We start from the raw sequence: 19,152 nt of genomic DNA on the forward strand, positions 1-19,152 counted from the left end.
CTCAACTAAAAACATTAAGTACAATTGCCTAGTGCCGGCTAATCAAAGGATTTTTTAAAACATGAAAAATTACTTCACCTTTAACCATTTTCAGAAATGACATGACTTGCAGTTTGTATTCATTTTTAAGAATTAACATACCCAAGACATTATTAAAGAGATAAAATGATAAGTGGCTTGATGTGAAACAGTCTCTATATAAAATATATTGCCATTTTAATTGGAGATATAATTTAAAACTATATATGTATTAAATATTTTAGACATATACGCACAAAAATAACTTCATTTGATAATGAACTTTCATAGAGAAGATGATTACTATTCCCACATACTTAAATAATACAATGTGAAGACAAAGCCTGGAAAGAGATGACAATTTATCAATGGTAATTCTGCATTAAAGGCCTGTAGGACACCGCATCAACAGATGTTGAGCAAAACAAATAAAAATAAGTTAAATTACAAAGGGAAGATTATTAAAATGTTTGTAACAACAATTGGCTTTGTTTTCAGAAGTATTTTTTCCTTAATTTTCCATCATCATCAACGGAATTACTTACTCCGGAAAAAATATTGCTTCCTGTAGTTTTCTGCAATTTTCTTTGTGCTGGGTGCTGCAAGCCTATTTCCAGCTAACGAACAATTAGTCCTGTAGTGTTCCCTACACCTTTGGGTATATGTACACATATCCAACCTAAAACTTTTCAGTTTAGCAATGGTACATGAAGTTCATTGCTCATATAAAAATGGCAAACATCTGCTGTTGTTTTTGTTTGGTCTTCCTAGTTAATGCCAGTGCCATTTGTACCTATAAAACTAGCCACAGCAACTTGGGAGTTAAATAAATAAATAATCTTTATTACCCAACCATCAATGAGGAGGACCATGTCACCAAGGAAACCTGTGTGTATTCCTTTTAATTTATGCAAAAGCAGCAAATGGTATGATGTTCCTGTTTCAAAGAAGAGCAGAATCCTGGTACAGAAAGAACGGGTAGGTCTATAAAAAAATATTTTTGTCAATTGTTTGCTGGCCTATGCTGACCAGAAATCACCTAGCCACATGGTAGTTAGCATTGCTACTAGATGTGCAGTGTGTGGTTCAAGTCATGCAGTGTTCCTAGTCTGCATATTCTTTCCATGTTGTTGAGACTTGTCAATTGTCATTACAAAGTTGTTTGATTCTAAACTTGTGGTGTTGCCATTTCAATTTAGGCAGTACTAGAGCCAATATACTTCCCAGTAGGAGGTTGTGAGGCTCTCATCACTTTAAAAATCTTTGGTTGTACTTTGTGATATCCTCTGACATCATCAGTCAATGCCAATCGAGTCAAGCAATGTACCAGCATCCTATTGCTTTATTGATTTTTTTTGTGATATAAAACGTGCATGAACTTGCATGTTTCACACACAGAGAGAGAGAGAGATATTAGTTAATTTTTTTATAGCAATGTTATATTTTCTATAGTCTCAATAGAATTTCTCATGATAAAAAACGCCACTGTTGCACAAAGTAAAATAACCCAATGAGCAAATGTAATGAACATTTCGTTTACTTAACTCTTTAATTATCCCATACCTAATATTATTTAGCAGTAAAGTATACCAATCTAAATATTTCTGGAGAATCAGTTGGTCTAACCGTCATACTCAAATGAAAGGTAGCTACTGTAAAACGAATTGGATGCTGCTGCGAACAGGGCTTCAGAATGTTACTTGTTCTTGCTTTTGTTTTGTTAATAATATGCAAAGTCTAGAATTAACAGAGTAAAAATTGATACTTTTTCCGCAAAAAAAAAAAATTACCAGAGGGCATACAAACAGTAAATATCACTTTTTAGCAATACAGAAAATAGATATTCGCATCGGTCTACTTGTGATTCTCCCAAGTAAGCACTCTGCAAAACCATAGCCCCTAAGACCACACCCCACCCCTATCTACTGAGATTATTATCTCTAGAGATCTTGAAAGTTACTACTGTAGGTAGGAAATCCAACCACGCTACAATAGTTGAGTAAACAGGATAAGATTACTTAATTTTGGTGTTTATTTGTTGACCCAGTGTAAATGCATTTTAAAGTAAACGCATCTTGTGTGTTAGATTTTTAAACTTTTCTCTTTAGTGGTAATTTGTGTCTTTTGACTCTTCCTTCCCATCAAATTTTGTGTTTGTTTACTCCCTTAAGGAAGAAGTAATTATTTAGTTTTAATTTTCTCACAGATCCTTTGTGCCTCTTCAGGTCTTCTCATTATGAGACGCACTTAATCTATATACTGTAAATTAATCTCTTTACCATAAATAAATAAACTTAAATCACCTAAATTACTTTGGTCGGATTATCGCAAGTGCCTACTGTTTCCCCGTGTCATATACAACAAATTCCGATATCCGGTACCGCAAAAGACATAGGAACCACTGAGAGATAAAATAATTACAAAAAAAAAATAAAATAACTTATTTCAAACAAAGAAAACAATGAATACCGTCATGCATTCCTTTATGTCGATAACCAGCCAAAGTAAGGCTCAGTCAAACCAGAAATACGGCACCGTGAACGAAATCCAAAATTCAACATCTTAAGACTTTTTGAAAGTTTTAAAGTTAATGAAAAGCACCCACCTCGTCGTCCGCAGCGGCGCTCATGATGTCTGAGGGTTCAGTTCCATACATTCAATTACCGTGATCGGTTTTGTCCCTTCGTGTAAATCTTTTTAGATACTGTCGAGTACGCAGCACTCACTTCCGCGTGCACCTGAAGAGGTTTAGCCCAGGCTTCGGTCGGTAGGTGGGCGGGCATGCGCGTCCGCGCGCTCACCTGAGCTCCGCCGCTCGCAATTTAATAAAAGGAGCCGCTTTAGCGCGCTGTTTCCTGTGCGTACTGCACACCCACGCAGAACTGAAATTCAGCGTCTTGTGAACGAAACTTGGTTTTGAAACTTTTTTTTCGCAGTTTTGGGTACTTGTAAATCTCCTGTAGTCACGTGCCTGAAAAACTTATGAAAACACAACCGCTTGGAGGAAAACGGCTGAGCTCAATGCCGGTCAATTTCCTTTTAAATGATAAAGAGAAAATAGTCTAGTAGAGGTATAAAAGTCTCCGAGCTGCTGCTTCGGATTTACAACGTTGCCATTTACTCCAGAAGCTACTGTGCTTTCTATGAATCTGACTCAAACATTTATGTGGCATTTGCCCTTAAGCAACTTCTTTCACAGCCACAGTGTCCTTAGATTCATTTTGTTTTAAAGGAACAGCCCGCTCCCGCCATGCTTACTCCCATCATATTCTTACACATATTTGACATAACTAAGTTTAGGTTCTCAGTGTCCAGGAATTGGAAAAAGCTAGTGAGCAACCCTGTCCATGGTGCCAGGCCTTCACAAGTCACACTTGCATACGTTTAAATTATTCACTTAACATACACAGATCGGCCATTAAAACTACATACCTAATATTATGTAGGTCGTCCTCAGACCCATCAAGGTGTGGACTCTATAAGACCTCTGAAGGTGCTCTGTGGTATCTGATACCAAGACAATAGCAGCAGATCCTTTAACTCCTATAAGTTGTGAGGTTCGGATTCTAGTTGTTTTCCAGCACATCTCACAGTTGCTCCATCCAGTTGACATCTGGGGAATTTGGAGGTCAAATCAACACCTTGAAGTCTTTGTTATGTTCCTCAAACCATTTTAAAGCAGTTTTTTGCAGGTTGCATTATCCTTCTGATAGAGGACTCTGCCATCAGGGAATATCATTGCCATGAAGGGATGTATGTGGTCTGCAACAATCTTTAGGTACTGTAGGTGACGTGTCAAAGTAACTTCCACATGAATGGCAGGACTCAAGGTTTCCCAACAGAACATTACCCAGCGCATCACACTGCCTCTGTCAACTTGCTTTCTTTTCATAGTGCATCCTGCTGCAATCTCTTTCCCAGGTAAACAACACACACACACATACAACTGTCCACATGATCTAAAGGAAAACATGACTTTTCAGACTAACCCACCTTCTTCTATTGTTTCATGGTCCAGTTTTAATGCTCAAATGCCCATTGTAGTCACTTTCAGTAGTGGACAGGAGTCAGCATTGGAACTCTGACCAGTCTGGCTACAAGAGGACTCTTAAAGTCCATGACGAGAATCTCAAAGGTCTTCATTATGTGAGACATAAGTGCCACTGTAGGTGAAGAGGCATTTGTCATCTTTGGCAAAGGAACGATACAGGATGTTTTCCACAACAGTGGCACTTTCTGAAGCTTTAGGGACAGACTGAACAGGAGACAGGACACCAAAAAGTTGGTCAGTACTGGCCTTTAGAACTCAAGCGCTTACTCCATCTGGTCCCACAGCTTTTCTTGTGTGTAGCTCCTTCAGTTGTCTCCTTACCTGGTCTTCGTTTATGGACAGCCCACTCTGATGGTCAGAGGTGGACTTGTCACTGGCCATTCCAGTTCATGTGGTGGGATTTGCTGATCTAATAGGGTTGGTTTAGGGAGACTGGACATTGGTAGAAGGTGATAGTGGGAGGGAAAATCTATTTAAAAAATTGGTTCAGGGCGTTAGCTTTGTCCACATCCCTTTCTAGCTCCTGAGCCCTGGATTGGATGAATCCAGTAATTGTACTCAGTCCATTCCAGGAATCCTTCATATTATTCTGAGAGAGATTGTTTTCTATTTTAGCTTTGTAGGCTTCATTTCCTTCACTCAGCTTTTTCTTTAGCACACACTGTACTTCCTTCAGAGCCTCTTTGTTACCAGATTTGAAAACGGTCTCCTTCTCATTCAGGAGACATTTCAGCTCCCTAGTAATCCAGGACTTGTTTGGAATCATAGGAAACAACACATTATGCAACTCTATTATGATTTTCCTATACATTTTCAAATGTCCTAAGTACCACAAACATTTTTCATGATAGTGCTGGAGCCTGTACAAATACAGTATATTCAAGGTATGCTGAGTTATGCCACAACCCTGGCTCTTTTTTCCTTTCTCAATTCTGTCATTGCACAACAAAAATGGGACAGCAGACAGAGAAACCTATGTTTTGTTTGCACAGTCTAGAACAACTGTGTTTCTTCGTTCTTCTTGGTGGCATTGTATGTCTGGGTGAGCATTAATTTGTTTTCAGGTTTTACACACACAGGAGGCCACCCATAGATTAGATTAGATTATCTATACTAATAAAAGGCAAAGCCCTCACTCACTCACTCACTCACTCACTCACTCACTCATCACTAATTCTCCAACTTCCCGTGTGGGTGGAAGGCTGAAATTTGGCAGGTTCATTCCTTACAGCTTCCTTACAAAAGTTGGGCAGGTTTTATATCGAAATTCTACGCGTAATGGTCATAACTGGAAGCAGTTTTTCTCCATTTACTGTAATGGAGATGAGCTTCAACGCCGTGGGGGCGGTGTTTCGTGTGACATCATCACGCCTCCCACGTAATCACGCAGTACATAGAAAACCAGGAAGACCTCAAAAAAGCGCTCAAGAAAACATGCATTATATAATTGAGAAGGCAGCGAAACAATAAGAAGCGAGCGAGTGACATATACAACCATATTCATGAGTTCTGCTACTTGAAACAAAGCACGATGTAAACCTACACTTTAAATTAAGTTCATAGACAGGCTGCCGCTGGCGTTTGTAATTTAGTGCCTGCCCATATAAGGCCGTCCGTCAGCGGCAATCCAATAGCAAACTGCCACGGGTAAATATTCACGGGTGAAGGACTGTGCTTATGGAGAGGAAGATGAGATGGTCAGGGTGGTGTTTGACACAAACTCAGCGAAACTGCGAGAGAAAGTTTTAAGTGCCAGGACTAAGGTAACATTAAATAAAGCTATGGACATAGCACGAGATGGCACCAGCACAGCTGGGAACCTTCGATGCAAGTACACCGAGTGGCTCACGTGAACTGGCGCAGTGCACAGATAAAAGCAACAGTTCCAAAGAGCGCTGAACAAAAACCGAATTACACAATTGAAAAGGCAGCAAAAAATATGAAGCATCTGATAAGCATATTCATAAATGCAGCTACTGTGGAAACAAAGCACACGGTGGAAAAAGTCAATGTCCGCTAAAGGAAGACAGTGTAAAAAACCCGTGCATGCAGTGTGTCAGGTCTCAGATAAAGAAGAAGACGAGCTGTTTATTGATGCAGTAAGAAACGAATCGATGAATGAAACCTGTCATCTTTACAAGATTGACAAACACGGAATGTAACTTGAACACAACACATCCTACAAATACGAACCTGATTGAAAGAAATAATGATAATCAAATCCTTGATGACAGCAACACTCAGTAACACTCACAAAACAAATACTGTATATTGACAGTCATGTTACGTTATTTTTAAAATGTTCCCTTTTCTTTTTCTACCTTTTTTAACACACTACTTCTCCGCTGCGATACGCGGGTATATATATATGTATATATATATATCCCGCTCTACATACTCGAATAATGGATACTTTATTCGCCATCAATGATTGTTTTGGTAAAGCCATACTCAGTGTATTCATTAGATGAGCGGTAAAAAGTAAGAGCGAGGGGAGGATGACTCATTTAGGCATGCAGGCTGTAGTGCGCGTCAACTCTATCTGAATTGCGCGATCACATTTGAAAAAATATATCTTTTCAAGTTCTATTTAGTCCATATGTGTCAAACTCAAGGGCGCGGGCCACATCCGCCCGCGTGTAATTATATCCGCCCGAGATCATTTTATATACTGTATTATTGTTATTAAAGCCCGGGTATATGAAGCGCTGGTAACACAATAAACTACAGATCCCATAATGCAGCGCTTCGCGAAGCTAGAGTTATTGCGCACTGAGTTTGCACGGCGCTTTGGTGACTTTGAAGAACAAAAAAAGTCCGTCTACATGCGGCTCGAACCTTGTGCATGTTTGGTAGCACATATCTGTGTGAGAAGCTCTTCTCAGTGATAAAGACTAACAAAACAGCACACAGGAGTCGCCTCACTGATGAGCACCTGCAATCCATCCTGAGAATCTCCACAACACAGAACCTCACACCAAACAGAAACGAACTTGTGGCCAAAAAAAGATGCCAGGCATCCAGCTCTAAAATGACATATGAGCAAAGACAACTGAATGATTTGATTTGTTATTGCACGTAAGAGCGGGAGTCAACCGTTTTAACAAACAGCATATTGCACTGATCTGAAATAGCTGTGTGTGTATATATGTAGATATGTATGTATATGTATATATATGTTTATATATGTGTGTGTGTATGTATGTATATATATATATGTATTTGTGTGTATATATGTATATATATATATGTTTATGTGTGTGTGTGTAAATATATATATATATATATATATATATATATATATATATGACAACAACACTCATCACTCACAACAGTGACAAAACAATTACATTGACAATCAGGTTACGTTATTTTCAAAATGTTTCCTTTTCTTTTCATTGCTTCTTTAACACACTACTTCTCCGCTGCGAAGCGCGGGTATTTTGCTAGTTTATTTATAAAAGCACATTTAAAACAACAGAGTTTATGGCAAAGTGCTGTACAAAGAAGCATTAACACTAGAATTGCCAGAGCCTATGAAAAAACTTGTAAATCTGTCCCACCTTAAATCGCTTCTTAAAATTGTTCACAGATCTCCATCAGCGTCTTTTGTCATCTAAATGTGCTGATACAACAACAACAACAACAACATTTATTTATATAGCACATTTTCATACAAACAGTAGCTCAAAGTGCTTTACATATCAAAGAATAGAAAAATGAAAGACACAATTATAAAACAAAATAAATCAACATTAATTAACATCGAATAAGAGTAAGGTTCAATGGCCAGGGGGGACAGAAAAACAAAAACTCCAGACGGCTGGAGAAAAAATAAAATCTGTAGGGATTCCAGACCATGAGACCGCCCAGTCCACTCTGGGCATTCTAAAAAAAAATCAGGCTGCAAGCAGCTGGCTATTCCATCCCCCCACCGACTTAGAACGTGCACAAACTTCTCCCAGCTCATGCCTTGATTGATTTTCTGGGAGTGAAGTGGAGTTTTCTTCAAAACGTCGAATGTTATTTATTTGGCACGGACATGTCTGCATGCACGTTTTGTGGCATTACACATGTATTTTTTGAGCATGTCCGGGCCAAATAAATAACATTCGACGTTTTGAAGAAATCATTCTATGACACGATTTACCTTTATTTATTTACTTACTTCCTAAAGCTTCAAGTCACAAGTAGTGTGCAGAGGGCATGCTCAAAAATACATGTGTAATGCCACGAAAAGTGCCTGCTGACACTTTAGTATGCAAGCAATGGTATGTGCATTCTTGCTCCGATGTAGAAGGGAGCTGAGTTTACCTCTGTTACAGCGCGTCTATGTGAAAAAATGTGGGGGTGTGGTGTGTTTGGGCTCGTGAACGCGGCTGAGATAATAAAAATGACTTAAAAAAAAAAAACCAAAGCAAACCTTTACAAGTATCATAAATTACACCGGCTGTTACAGACTGAATTCAAATGTATGTTTTTATTCTAAAATAGTAAGACTAAGAGCAGTTTACTTCTCAAAATGGAATAGTGCAGGATCAAACTTGCGACCTTTTGATTCCCAGTCGGTAGCTGATTCTATTGCGCCATGGAGGCAGTCATAATAAATGGGTGTCAATGTCATTTGTTAAGGTGGCTTTTTGTTTCTGCAGTTATATTTTTGAATAAAAGCGCAATTGTTGCGTTAAGATTTGTAGCTTTTGTGAAAGTATTTGTTTGATACTTCAGGCTTCATACATTATATAGTTTATGCCTACATTTTGTCATCTACTAGTAGAATATAAACGTTTCTGTTTCAACAATGTGTTTACACAGATTACTTTAGAAACGGAACAGACATGAAATGCGTGTGTTCCAAACAACGATCTATTATTTCCAGTCTAAAACTCCACTTCACTCCCAGAAAATCAATCAAGGCATGAGCTGGGAGAAGTTTGTGCACGTTCTAAGTCAGTGGGGGGATGGAATAGCCGGCTGCTTGCAGCCTGATTTTTATCAGCACATTTAGATGACAACAGACGCTGGTGGAGAGCTGTGAATGATTTTAATAAGCGATTTAAGGTGGGACGGATTTATGAGTTTTTTCGTAGGCTCTGGTAATTCTAGTGTTAAAATAAACACAATGCAAACAATCATGTAGAAGCAGATTAATAAAACAACCAATTATAACATCCACCACAATCCCATTATATATATTGAAAGGTGGAAGAAAACAAGTTGGTCTTAACCCGAACTTTAAAAACCTCGATGGAAGATAAAGACCTAATGTGAAAAGGCAAGTCATTCCAAAGCCTAGAAGCAATAGTCTCCCCTAGACTTCAGCCGAGATCTTGGAACTAAAAGGAATAGTTGTCCAGATGACCTCAATTCTCTTGGTGCCACTTAGGGATGAAGGAGGTCACATTTGTATTTTGGAGTAAGACCATGCAAGGTTTTAAAAACAAACAACAAGATTTTAAAATTAATGCAATACCTCACCAGTACCAGCGGAGAGAGGCTGAAATGGGGGAGATATGATCCTTGTTTCTCGATTCCATTAAGAATCTAGCTGCAGCATTTTGAACCAGGTGAAGGAACGACAGAGCAGATTTGGCCAGTCCCACATATAAGAAATTACAATAACATAACTGAGATGTAATAAAGGCATGGATGACTGTTTCCAAGTCCTTCTGTGAAAGAATGGATTTCAGCTTAGAACTTTGCCTCAGTTGGTAAAAACTGGACTTTACTACCATGGAGATTTGTTTTTCAAAACTTAGTGATGACTTGAAGATGATATCTAGGTTTCTGACATCATTATGAATTATTGCTGCCAAGGAGCTTAACTGAGTGGCAATTTCAACTGCAGATGTGGTAGGACAAAAATAATGACCTTTCTTTTATTTTCATTTAACTGTAAGAAATTTAGTGTCATCCAAGATTTAATATCCTCAAACATTTCAATAGCTTTTTAACAGAAGAAGTGATGTCAGGACTAACTTTGATGTACAGCTGCGTAACATCATCATAACAATGATACGCAACATCATGTTTGTAAAAGATGACCGTCAAGGGGAGCCAGAATAGAACCTTGTGGGATGCCTTGTGAGAGAGTAGTTGGTCGAGAGAAATTCCCATCTACGTTAACAGACATAGATCTACCTTTAAGGTAGGACTCAAACCATTTCAATGCACAGCCTTGAATGCCTACTTCATCCTCAAGCTGTTTTAACAGAACTCCATGGTCCACTGTATCAAATGCCACACAGAGATCCAATAAGACTAAGATTGCAGAAGAGCCTGAGTCCAAAGTTAATAGAATATCATTTGTCACCTTCAGGAAAGCCAATTCAGTACTATGAAGTTTTTTAAAACCTGAATGAAATACATCACATGCATTGTTATCCACCAGATATGAAATTAACTGCAAAGAAACCACTTTCTCCATAATTTTGGACAGAAATGGGAGCTTAGAAACAGGCCTATAGTATGAATGAGCTGTAGGATCAAGTGTGGGCTTCTTTAGCAAAGGCTGAACAATTGCATGTTTAAAGTTGTCAGGCATTACACCAGATTTTAGACAGTTGTTTATAATAGCAAAAACAATTGGACTAAAAGCTCTGAAAGTATCTTTAAATAGGAGCAAGGGTAAGATATCTAGTGAATAATTGGAAGGTTTCATATGCAGGATTATATCAGCTAGCTGAGAAGAAGAAATAGGTTGAAAGAAAGTAAACTGGCTGTACACTAGCCTTAGAGGGACTGATGTCATCCATAAAGTGATCAACACCTTGTAGGTAATGCTGGCACGAATGGCTTGGATTTTAGTTTAAAAAAATAGTTGAGAAAAAGCTCACGGATCTCAGGCATACTCTCAGGGAAGCCACTGACAGGTGGATTTAAGAGAATGTTTATGGTCTCGAGGCAGCATTAACAATTAGACAAGTTAAAAAATCTGATTTTGCTGCTCTTCCAGTGAGTTTTGAGAGTTTCATAAGAGACCTGCAGTTTGTCCTTTTTCCACCTCCTCTCAGCCTGCCTGCAGTCCTGTCTGAGCACCCAAGTGGCATCATTTAACCAGGGCTGAACATGGTCTTTTACCTTGGCTCTCCTTAACTTTAAGGGTGCAACCAGATCCAGAGTATCCTTACAAGTGAGATCGAGAAGTTTAACCATATCAGAAATATTGGAACACACAGAGAGGGCTTCTAACACAAAGGGTAAATGAATGACAGCGAAGATATCACAGAATTTTTGTGGTGTTTCAGCATTTATACTATGCAAAAAGCACTGTGGTTTAGTGAAATTGATGGGTGTACACAAAAACTTAATTTCAAAAACAACTACAAAATGATCAGAAATGCCGGTGTCAGAGATCTCCTAGAGCCTCATGCATAACGCCATGCGTAGAATTCACACTATAACATGGCGTAAGCACAAAAGCGTAAATGTTCATACGCACAAAAAAATCCAGATGCATAAATCTGTGTGAATGCCAACTTCCACGTTCTTCCGCTACATAAATCCCGGTCGGCGTGAAAAGTAACGCAAGTGCACACGCCTACTGTCCCGCCCCAACTCCTCCCAGAATTATGCCTTTTTGAATATGCAAATCAATATAAATAGCCCTTAAGCTCAGACATCTGTGAAAAGACAATGGCAAAAGCACGGGGGAAAATAGAAGGATTTCAGCGAATACCAAGTCGAGGCAAGGAAAAACTTACTATTTGTTGGTTTAAAAAGTGGTATAAACAACAAAAGGAAGCTGATCGAGTGACATAGAGTGTCGGAGAAACTCGAAAGCTGAATTTCACAATGTTGCACAGTGCCCGAAATAAAAAAAAAGTCAGATATCAAGGTCGCTGTGAAAAGGCGAGTTGTAGCCCACCATCTGAGTGTCATATAAAAGCTTATTAGGGTACAGAGAAAAAAAATAGACACACAGTGGGAAAAAAAGCACGAAATGTCAACTTTAATCTTGAAATTTCCACTTTAATCACGTAGTTTATTTTGTTATTAAAGTAGAACATCACGCACTTCATCTTAAAATCGTTTAATTTACTAGTTTCTCAAATGCCATCGTAACTAAAGTAGCACGGTAAATGCTTTGTTTTGTATTTGATCTTCCATGTGCTCTATGTGTGTGAATCACTACGTGCTTCTGGGCTTTCTCTTCCTCCAACAGGACACAGAATCCATTACATTTGTAATATTACAGCTCTCTGAATAATTAAAATACTGAGATGTATACATGATATCATTTTCATGATTATAGGAGTTAAAGCATGGTATTAAACATGGGAAAAAGGTGGCGCAGTGATTGTTTCTGCCTCACGAAAGATGCTTGCTTTGCCGTGCACGATCTTCGATGAAATAATTTATTGCAGCAGTATTGTCTCTTTCAAACATACTAACCTCCAGTTCCTGTCCTTCCTTTTCTTTCTCCAAATACCCAATCGCCACACAATCAGCTCTGTAATAGATGTTAAGCCATCTGTAAGCTTAGAACACCAATTCTTCAAAACTTTTAAGGAACATTGAAATATCTTCGTAATACATGTTTAGAAGAATACAGCGCGAGGCAGGAACAATCCGTGAATGGAGCGCCAGCTCCTCGCTAGCGCTGCGGCATCATGTCCTCACATGTTTAATTATTAACAATATAGATTATTTACATGAAGTTAAAATTTTATCTGTATAATATAATAAACCTATTTTGCTACATTTCATCTTAAAAATTATACCATCATCATATGTAAATACAATATTATAACTGTATCAACAAACAGTTCTACAAGGAGTACAAACAGTTCTACAAGGAGCACTTGATGGACTGATTGAGTGTGTTTATAATTCTTGGGATGAAACTGTTTCTGAACCATGAGGAAAGGCTCTGAAGCGTTTGCCGTATGAGAGCAGTTCAATAGACAGCATGGCTGAGGCAGCATGTGTTTGATGCTGTATCCCGATAATTCTCTTTCCAATCAGCTGCTGAGCTGTGATTCCCCACTCAGATACAGTGATATAAATACTCTAAGTGGTGCAGTGAGAGTAATATGGAAAAAAGATGATCCGCTGTGGCAACCCCTAACGGGAGCAGCTGAAAGAAGAAAAAGAAGGTGCAATGAGAGTAACAACGCTAAAGCAGCTATGGTATTTAGAATAGTTTGACCATTCTGTGGACCATTATATTGTTACAGATTAATTACAATCAGATGCATTAAACTAATAAACAACATGCCTTTAATTTCAGTGTATTTATAAAGCCGCGTGAGGGATGTGGATCTAAAAAAGAAAGGGAAACCACACTGGAACAATAGCACTGCTTTGACGTTGGGTGCCGCCAGTCTGCAAAACCAAGCGCAGAGCTTGCGTACGCCAGGGTATGAGCTACCTTAGGTTTTATACATCGTGATTTGAACGTGGAAACAGGCTTACGCAACTTTTTTCTGGGTACGCACCGTTTATACATGAGGCCCCAGGTCATTTGCCGAGAGGCCAAGTGTTAGAGCTGAGTCCAAAGAATGTACTCCCTGATTTGTGGGACTTGACACCACCTGAATCAAATTAAAAGAGTGCACAAGACCTAAAAAAATCTTTAACCAGGGGTTTTGTCAGACAACAAACATGAATGTTAAAATCTCCCAGAATCAGCATTCTATCAGCACGTGACACCATGAAAGATAGGAACTCTGAGAACTTCTGGACAAAATCCTTATTATGTTCAGGAGGTCTATAAACCAATGCACACAGTACAGGATTTGTAAGATCAATTTTAAACAGTTAAGCCTCAAAACTGAAGAAATATTGTCTACAGTCAAAAGTCTACATTTAAAACAATTCTGAAAAACCACAGCAAGCCCACCATCTTAACAAGCAATTCTAGGTGAGCTAAAAAAAATACAATCAGGAGGGGAGAGATCATGGAGAGAAACTGAGTCGCCAGCACTTAATCAGGTCTCTGACATAAATGCAAAGGTAAAGTTGCAAGACGTAAAAATGTAATTTAACATAAAAGATTTGATGGCTACGGACCGAACATTCATTAAGGCCATCTTCACGAAGGTGTTTCACTGTCTTTTTGATTGATCTTTATCATATGTGAGTATTGAAGTGAGTGAAGGTTATCAAAGTTAATTCCTCCACCCCTCGCACTTGATCCAGTAGCAGAATAGATGGTAGGAATTAAACTGACGGTCAGAGAACCAGAGGGCATAGTTCAGCACAGCCTCTGATGAGAACCATGATGTATATAGCTGGGCCGTCTTAAAATTCCTAGGGCAACATTGTTATTATATAATCCAGCTCCTAGGCAAGGCATCCAGTTCAAACTCCTCAGCTCAACAGATGAATAAGCAAGTGTCATGAACTTGCATACACTTTAGCCCAAAAGCTGAAGAACAGGGGATCAGATCCAGAAGAAATGATGTAAAATAAAAACTAGTCACTCTTCATGCGGTCACCTGCTCCCCAACATGCCACCCTGGCATAAATGTTCAAAAACATGTTAGCCAGCCAGCCCCACAGCAGAATGGACAGACAACTGAACAAAACCTGAAAGAAAGTTACGACTTACTCACAGTATACCGGATCAGACCGAAGTGTCATGAGCAAGTGAGGGCTCATGCAAACCCTAAGATAGCCACGAGTTCTTAATTAAGGTAATGGAACAACTACAGGTAGATCTCCAAACAATTGTAGGTCTCCAAAAAGTTCAGAAGAAAAAATAAACTGAAAAGGTCCCAATCAGGAACACAAAGAAAGATCCCGCAACAAACACAACAAAAACAAGAACGGGTAGTGGCAGACAAAACATGTCAGCATTTGCCCACCCAAATTAAGACTGTTGTGATTACTCAAACAAAATAGCCAAAGTGGTGTGCGGCCTTCAACAATAGCTAGGGAAGCTGGCCTGACTTTCACCAGCCAGCCCAGAAGAGGTGTACTTAAAGGCAGCATAGTTTTCAGTTGAGTTGCTGGCTTTGGTCTACACCAGGCAAAAATATGCTTAACTCTCAAAGTTAAAAAACATATTTTAAACTGCACAATATTATAAAAGAAAACAAGGAATGATAATGAAAAGAAAACAAAGAAGACAAAAAGAAACACTTTGAACATGACGGGGAGGAAACCTTAGCTTGACCATAACAAAGACAAAGTGTCAAACCTGTTTGACTTTGTCAGGGAAAGTCATAGATTGGTCTGAATTAGCTGCGGGAGATGTCAAACAACATACAGTACCTGGCTATCATCTGAGCACACCATAACTGCCCCAGAGTTGCTAACATTATGTAAATGAAGTATGCATCTAAAAAACACTGGAAAAGTTATGGTGTGTGATGTGTGAAACATCCCTCTGTGTGGTATGTTTTTCTGTCATTGTCATCTCATTGCTTGTTGCAGCCTCTGACAGTCAAATGAATGACCTGAGATATGAAGCTGTCATCATGTGGGGAATCTGGGAAAATTTCATGACCATTCACAGGCAAGTTTTAAAAGAAGGCTGTAGTAACCCAAGGAACATGTTGGTTGGGGTGAAGAAAGACCTATTAGGAGTGAATCTCATTGATATGGCTTGTGGAGTCATGCAGATTGCTGGTACAGCCATCAAAACCAAATATGAGTAATCTAGATAACACACTTTCCACATTATTCAGTGGTGCAGCAATGTTCCCTTAGATTTTTTGTAGTGATGATTAGATGTAAATAACATATGAGCTGGTACTTACTGTTTAATGGTACAAAGCACAACTACACAAATGATGAGTGGGAGGATTAGGGTGTCTCATGGAGTATCGGGCATCACGAAGCGCAAACACACGAATGGGTGGGGGTTGGTAGTCCCCTGTGGAGTTTCAGGACTTATAAGCTGTGTGGCACTTACAAAATGTTGCATGGGAGGGAGAGTGAACCGCACAAAAACAATAATGTGACGATTCAGAAGTGCTACACAGCATCCAGAAAAAAGGTGCCCCGCTGTGCATCAGTGCAGGCTAGAGGGAACATAGTGGTGGAGCAAGCTGGTTTGATGGATTAGGCTTCTGAAAGGTCGTTTGGATCTGGTTATTTTTCATCAGCTCCACTAGTAGGTCAGGACTGAGTGAACAAGCAATTTACTGAGTGGCTGAGCTGGGTGGAGAGGCACAAGGACATTGGTGGTGCTGTCGTCCCCTTGAACCCTCAGATGAGACGCCAGACACCAGGTAAAAGTCCAGATATTAATTTTATTTGAACAATAATGTGCACAAAGCACCCTCCACTCCACTATACTCATAAATCAATACAATTCACAATCAATAATCAAATCCTCCTCTCCCAGATGAGTTGTTCCCTTCCTCCCAACTCAGCTCACCCGTCTGGGATCTCCCACAGTCTTTTATAGTTCATGACCCGGGTCATCCGGGTCAGGTGAAAACTGCTTTTCTTCATCAGCCCGGAAGCACTTTATTTCTTCCGCCCTCGTGACATGGAAGTACTTCCGGGCTATATGAAAAATAAACGTCTCTGAGCCTCCCTACAGCGTCACCTGGCGGCCCGACGTTATCCAGCAGGGCTGTGCACTAAAACTACATAGTCCATGATGCCCTGCTGGAATTCAGGGCATCTCCATGTTGCAGGGAGGGCTCCCTCTAGCGGCCTGGGGGTATTGGCCGGGATGAATGGCTGGCCATAGTCCACAGTGGTTTTAAAAGACATTCCACTGGAAGATTTGACAGGGATCTTTATTATCTGAACTGGAACAGTTTGTTTGGTTGCAACATAAACCCAATGGGACTGCCACAGTAGTTATGCTCCTAATTCAGATTAACCTGTGAGAGTCTAGAAAAGTACTACACTGAGATTCATTTATTGGCACACCGTGAATATCAAAATTGAAAAACAGTCCTATGGCCTACACAAAATGTAGAAGAAGGCCATAAGTCCCTGGCCCAAAGAAAGAAGACTAAATTATTTATTGTTTTAAAAAATGAAAACTTTAAAAAGATATCAGGAATTCTAAGATACCAACATTACCAAAATACAAAAAAAGGCTCTTTAGCAAAGCTAAATACTAAATGCTGCCCACCCCCCAGGAGGGAGAAAACTAAATCTGAAAAAAACAGAAGCCAACAGCCATGAAACAGTAAAATATTAAAAAATTATAATCCATATGTAAAGGTCCAAAAACCAACAAAACATACATTTAATAAGGACTATCAAAAGGGGAGCTGAACAACATGATCAAGATCAGCACTCGCCAGTGGTAACATTTGCAGAGTCAGAAGGCCACTTCCCCGTCTACTTAAACATAGAAAGAACAAGAAGTGTAACACAGCATGTGACAAACTAAATTTACATGAACAGAACAATAGGAATTACAAAATGATTAACAAACAAGAAAATGCTAAATAAAAAAACAATACAATACAAAATGAAAGAAAGAAAAAACAACAAAAAACAAGAAAATAAACAGAGTTCTGCTGCACCCTCAGTGGCTGCAGCTGATGTGTTGCCACCTCCATGTACAATACTTGTGGACCAGAGAAAAATCTAAACGATCTGTACTGCCCAGAGAAAACATTTAGACCTCCTTGAGGAAATGCAGTTGGGAAACACCAGGGCCCCTGTTTAAGTAGGACAGCATTTGGTCCCAACAACAAAGAAAAACAACTAAGGTGTCCTCTTATACCTTGGGGATGGGGACAGCTGCCACCTGCATATCTGGATCAGGGGCAGGGTACAGAAGACATTAGTGAACACTAAGGTCATGGTTTTGATCATGTAGTGGCCCTCCTGTGGACTAAAGTCAAGTCCATGACATCTCCCACAAAGACTCATACACTTTTCCCTATATAGATAAAAGTTTGGACATCATCAAAGGAGTGAACTAGTTTTCACTGTTTTAACTCAGACGTGTACTGTACTGTCTTCATGGAGAAGAGAGCATTTACAAAGAGGGATGAATTCTGAAAATTTTCTGAGTTATGCCATTCATTTGTATAATGCTTCAGCCCCCTTTAAACTGCTAATGGACAAGGTACCAGATGGCTTACTATGCTTGTGGAGCCATGTGTCGTTTACAGTCGTACAGTCGTTTACCCTGCACTCACTGAGAATGGTGGTTCAGTGGCTAAGAGAGGCAAATCAGAAGCTGTAATACACTGGGGTGCAACATTCTTAAGCCATCCAAGAAAATGATTTGCAAAGCTAATTATCTGGGCTGTAAGCTTCGATTTGTTCATGAAAACATTAATAAGCATTGATATAAAAAAGTAACAACAATGTCTTGTGAAATCAATATTTTGTGTGACCCCCTTTTGAATGCAAAACCTAAGTACTTTGTTTTGGTAAATTAGTGCATAAATTTAACTTCCAGGTAGTTCTATGGTAAATCCTTCCAAGCTCCTTTCAGGATTTACCATAAATCTCACTTTGACTTTGACTGTGCTATTCCTTTCTCTGTCAATGTTATCCCCCACAGCTACAGTTATGTTAAGGTTAGAGTTCTGTGTTGATCTAGCTAATACTGTTAGTGTTCCCTCTACAGACTTAAACACCAAGTAGGCCTTAATTGTGTTTGCAGTGTATTTGGAAGTCATTACCTTGCCATAATATTGCCTAATTAATGTTTTCCCAAAGGGGAAGTATGATGAGTCAAATTCTTTATATTTCTTTGGATTCTTCAATCTGTTGATGTTGACCTAGTCTCACAGGGCCAGATGTGGTCCTTAAATAAGAATACACATCTGGGGATGATCTGTTAAAATGTTTGTAGCAAATAGCAGCAAAATCCAGTACTGCAAAGCCTACATCCACAGGGCGTCTTCCTAAAACCCCCATCCCCACCACCCCAATTCCTCCTGTCAGTGAAGTTTAAACTTCTGGGATTTCAAAGAGAGAGCAAAAAAAAATAAAAAAATGAGAGGAAACAAAAAGATAAAATTGCTGTTATCATTTCAGTATCTCAGCAGCATAAGGGCACACACACACCATCACGACTACTAGAAGTACCTCTGTCTACTACACTATCTTTCTGTCATTTTGACTATATGTCATAACAACATCAGATAAAGTTTAGATAAGCATTGTTAAACTGCTACAGAGTTTCTGCCATGGAAGGTTTG

The 19,152-nt window shown here is 39.2% G+C and overlaps 1 protein-coding gene across 1 annotated transcript in view; it reads right to left on the bottom strand.

Moving 5' to 3' along the window:
• The window catches only part of LOC120529551 (anoctamin-9), a 96,887-nt gene extending 93,909 nt beyond the window's left edge, over positions 1-2,978 (bottom strand). Inside the window, exon 1 of the mRNA XM_039753449.1 lies at positions 2,624-2,978. Within this exon, the coding sequence (XP_039609383.1) occupies positions 2,624-2,674 (51 nt within the window). The 5' untranslated portion in view covers positions 2,675-2,978. The remainder of the gene's footprint in view (positions 1-2,623) is intronic.
• Positions 2,979-19,152: the final 16,174 nt, after the last annotated feature.

The sequence above is a fragment of the Polypterus senegalus genome, chromosome 1 (genome assembly GCF_016835505.1).
Source record: "Polypterus senegalus isolate Bchr_013 chromosome 1, ASM1683550v1, whole genome shotgun sequence".
In the NCBI taxonomy this organism is placed as follows: Eukaryota; Metazoa; Chordata; class Cladistia; order Polypteriformes; family Polypteridae; genus Polypterus; species Polypterus senegalus.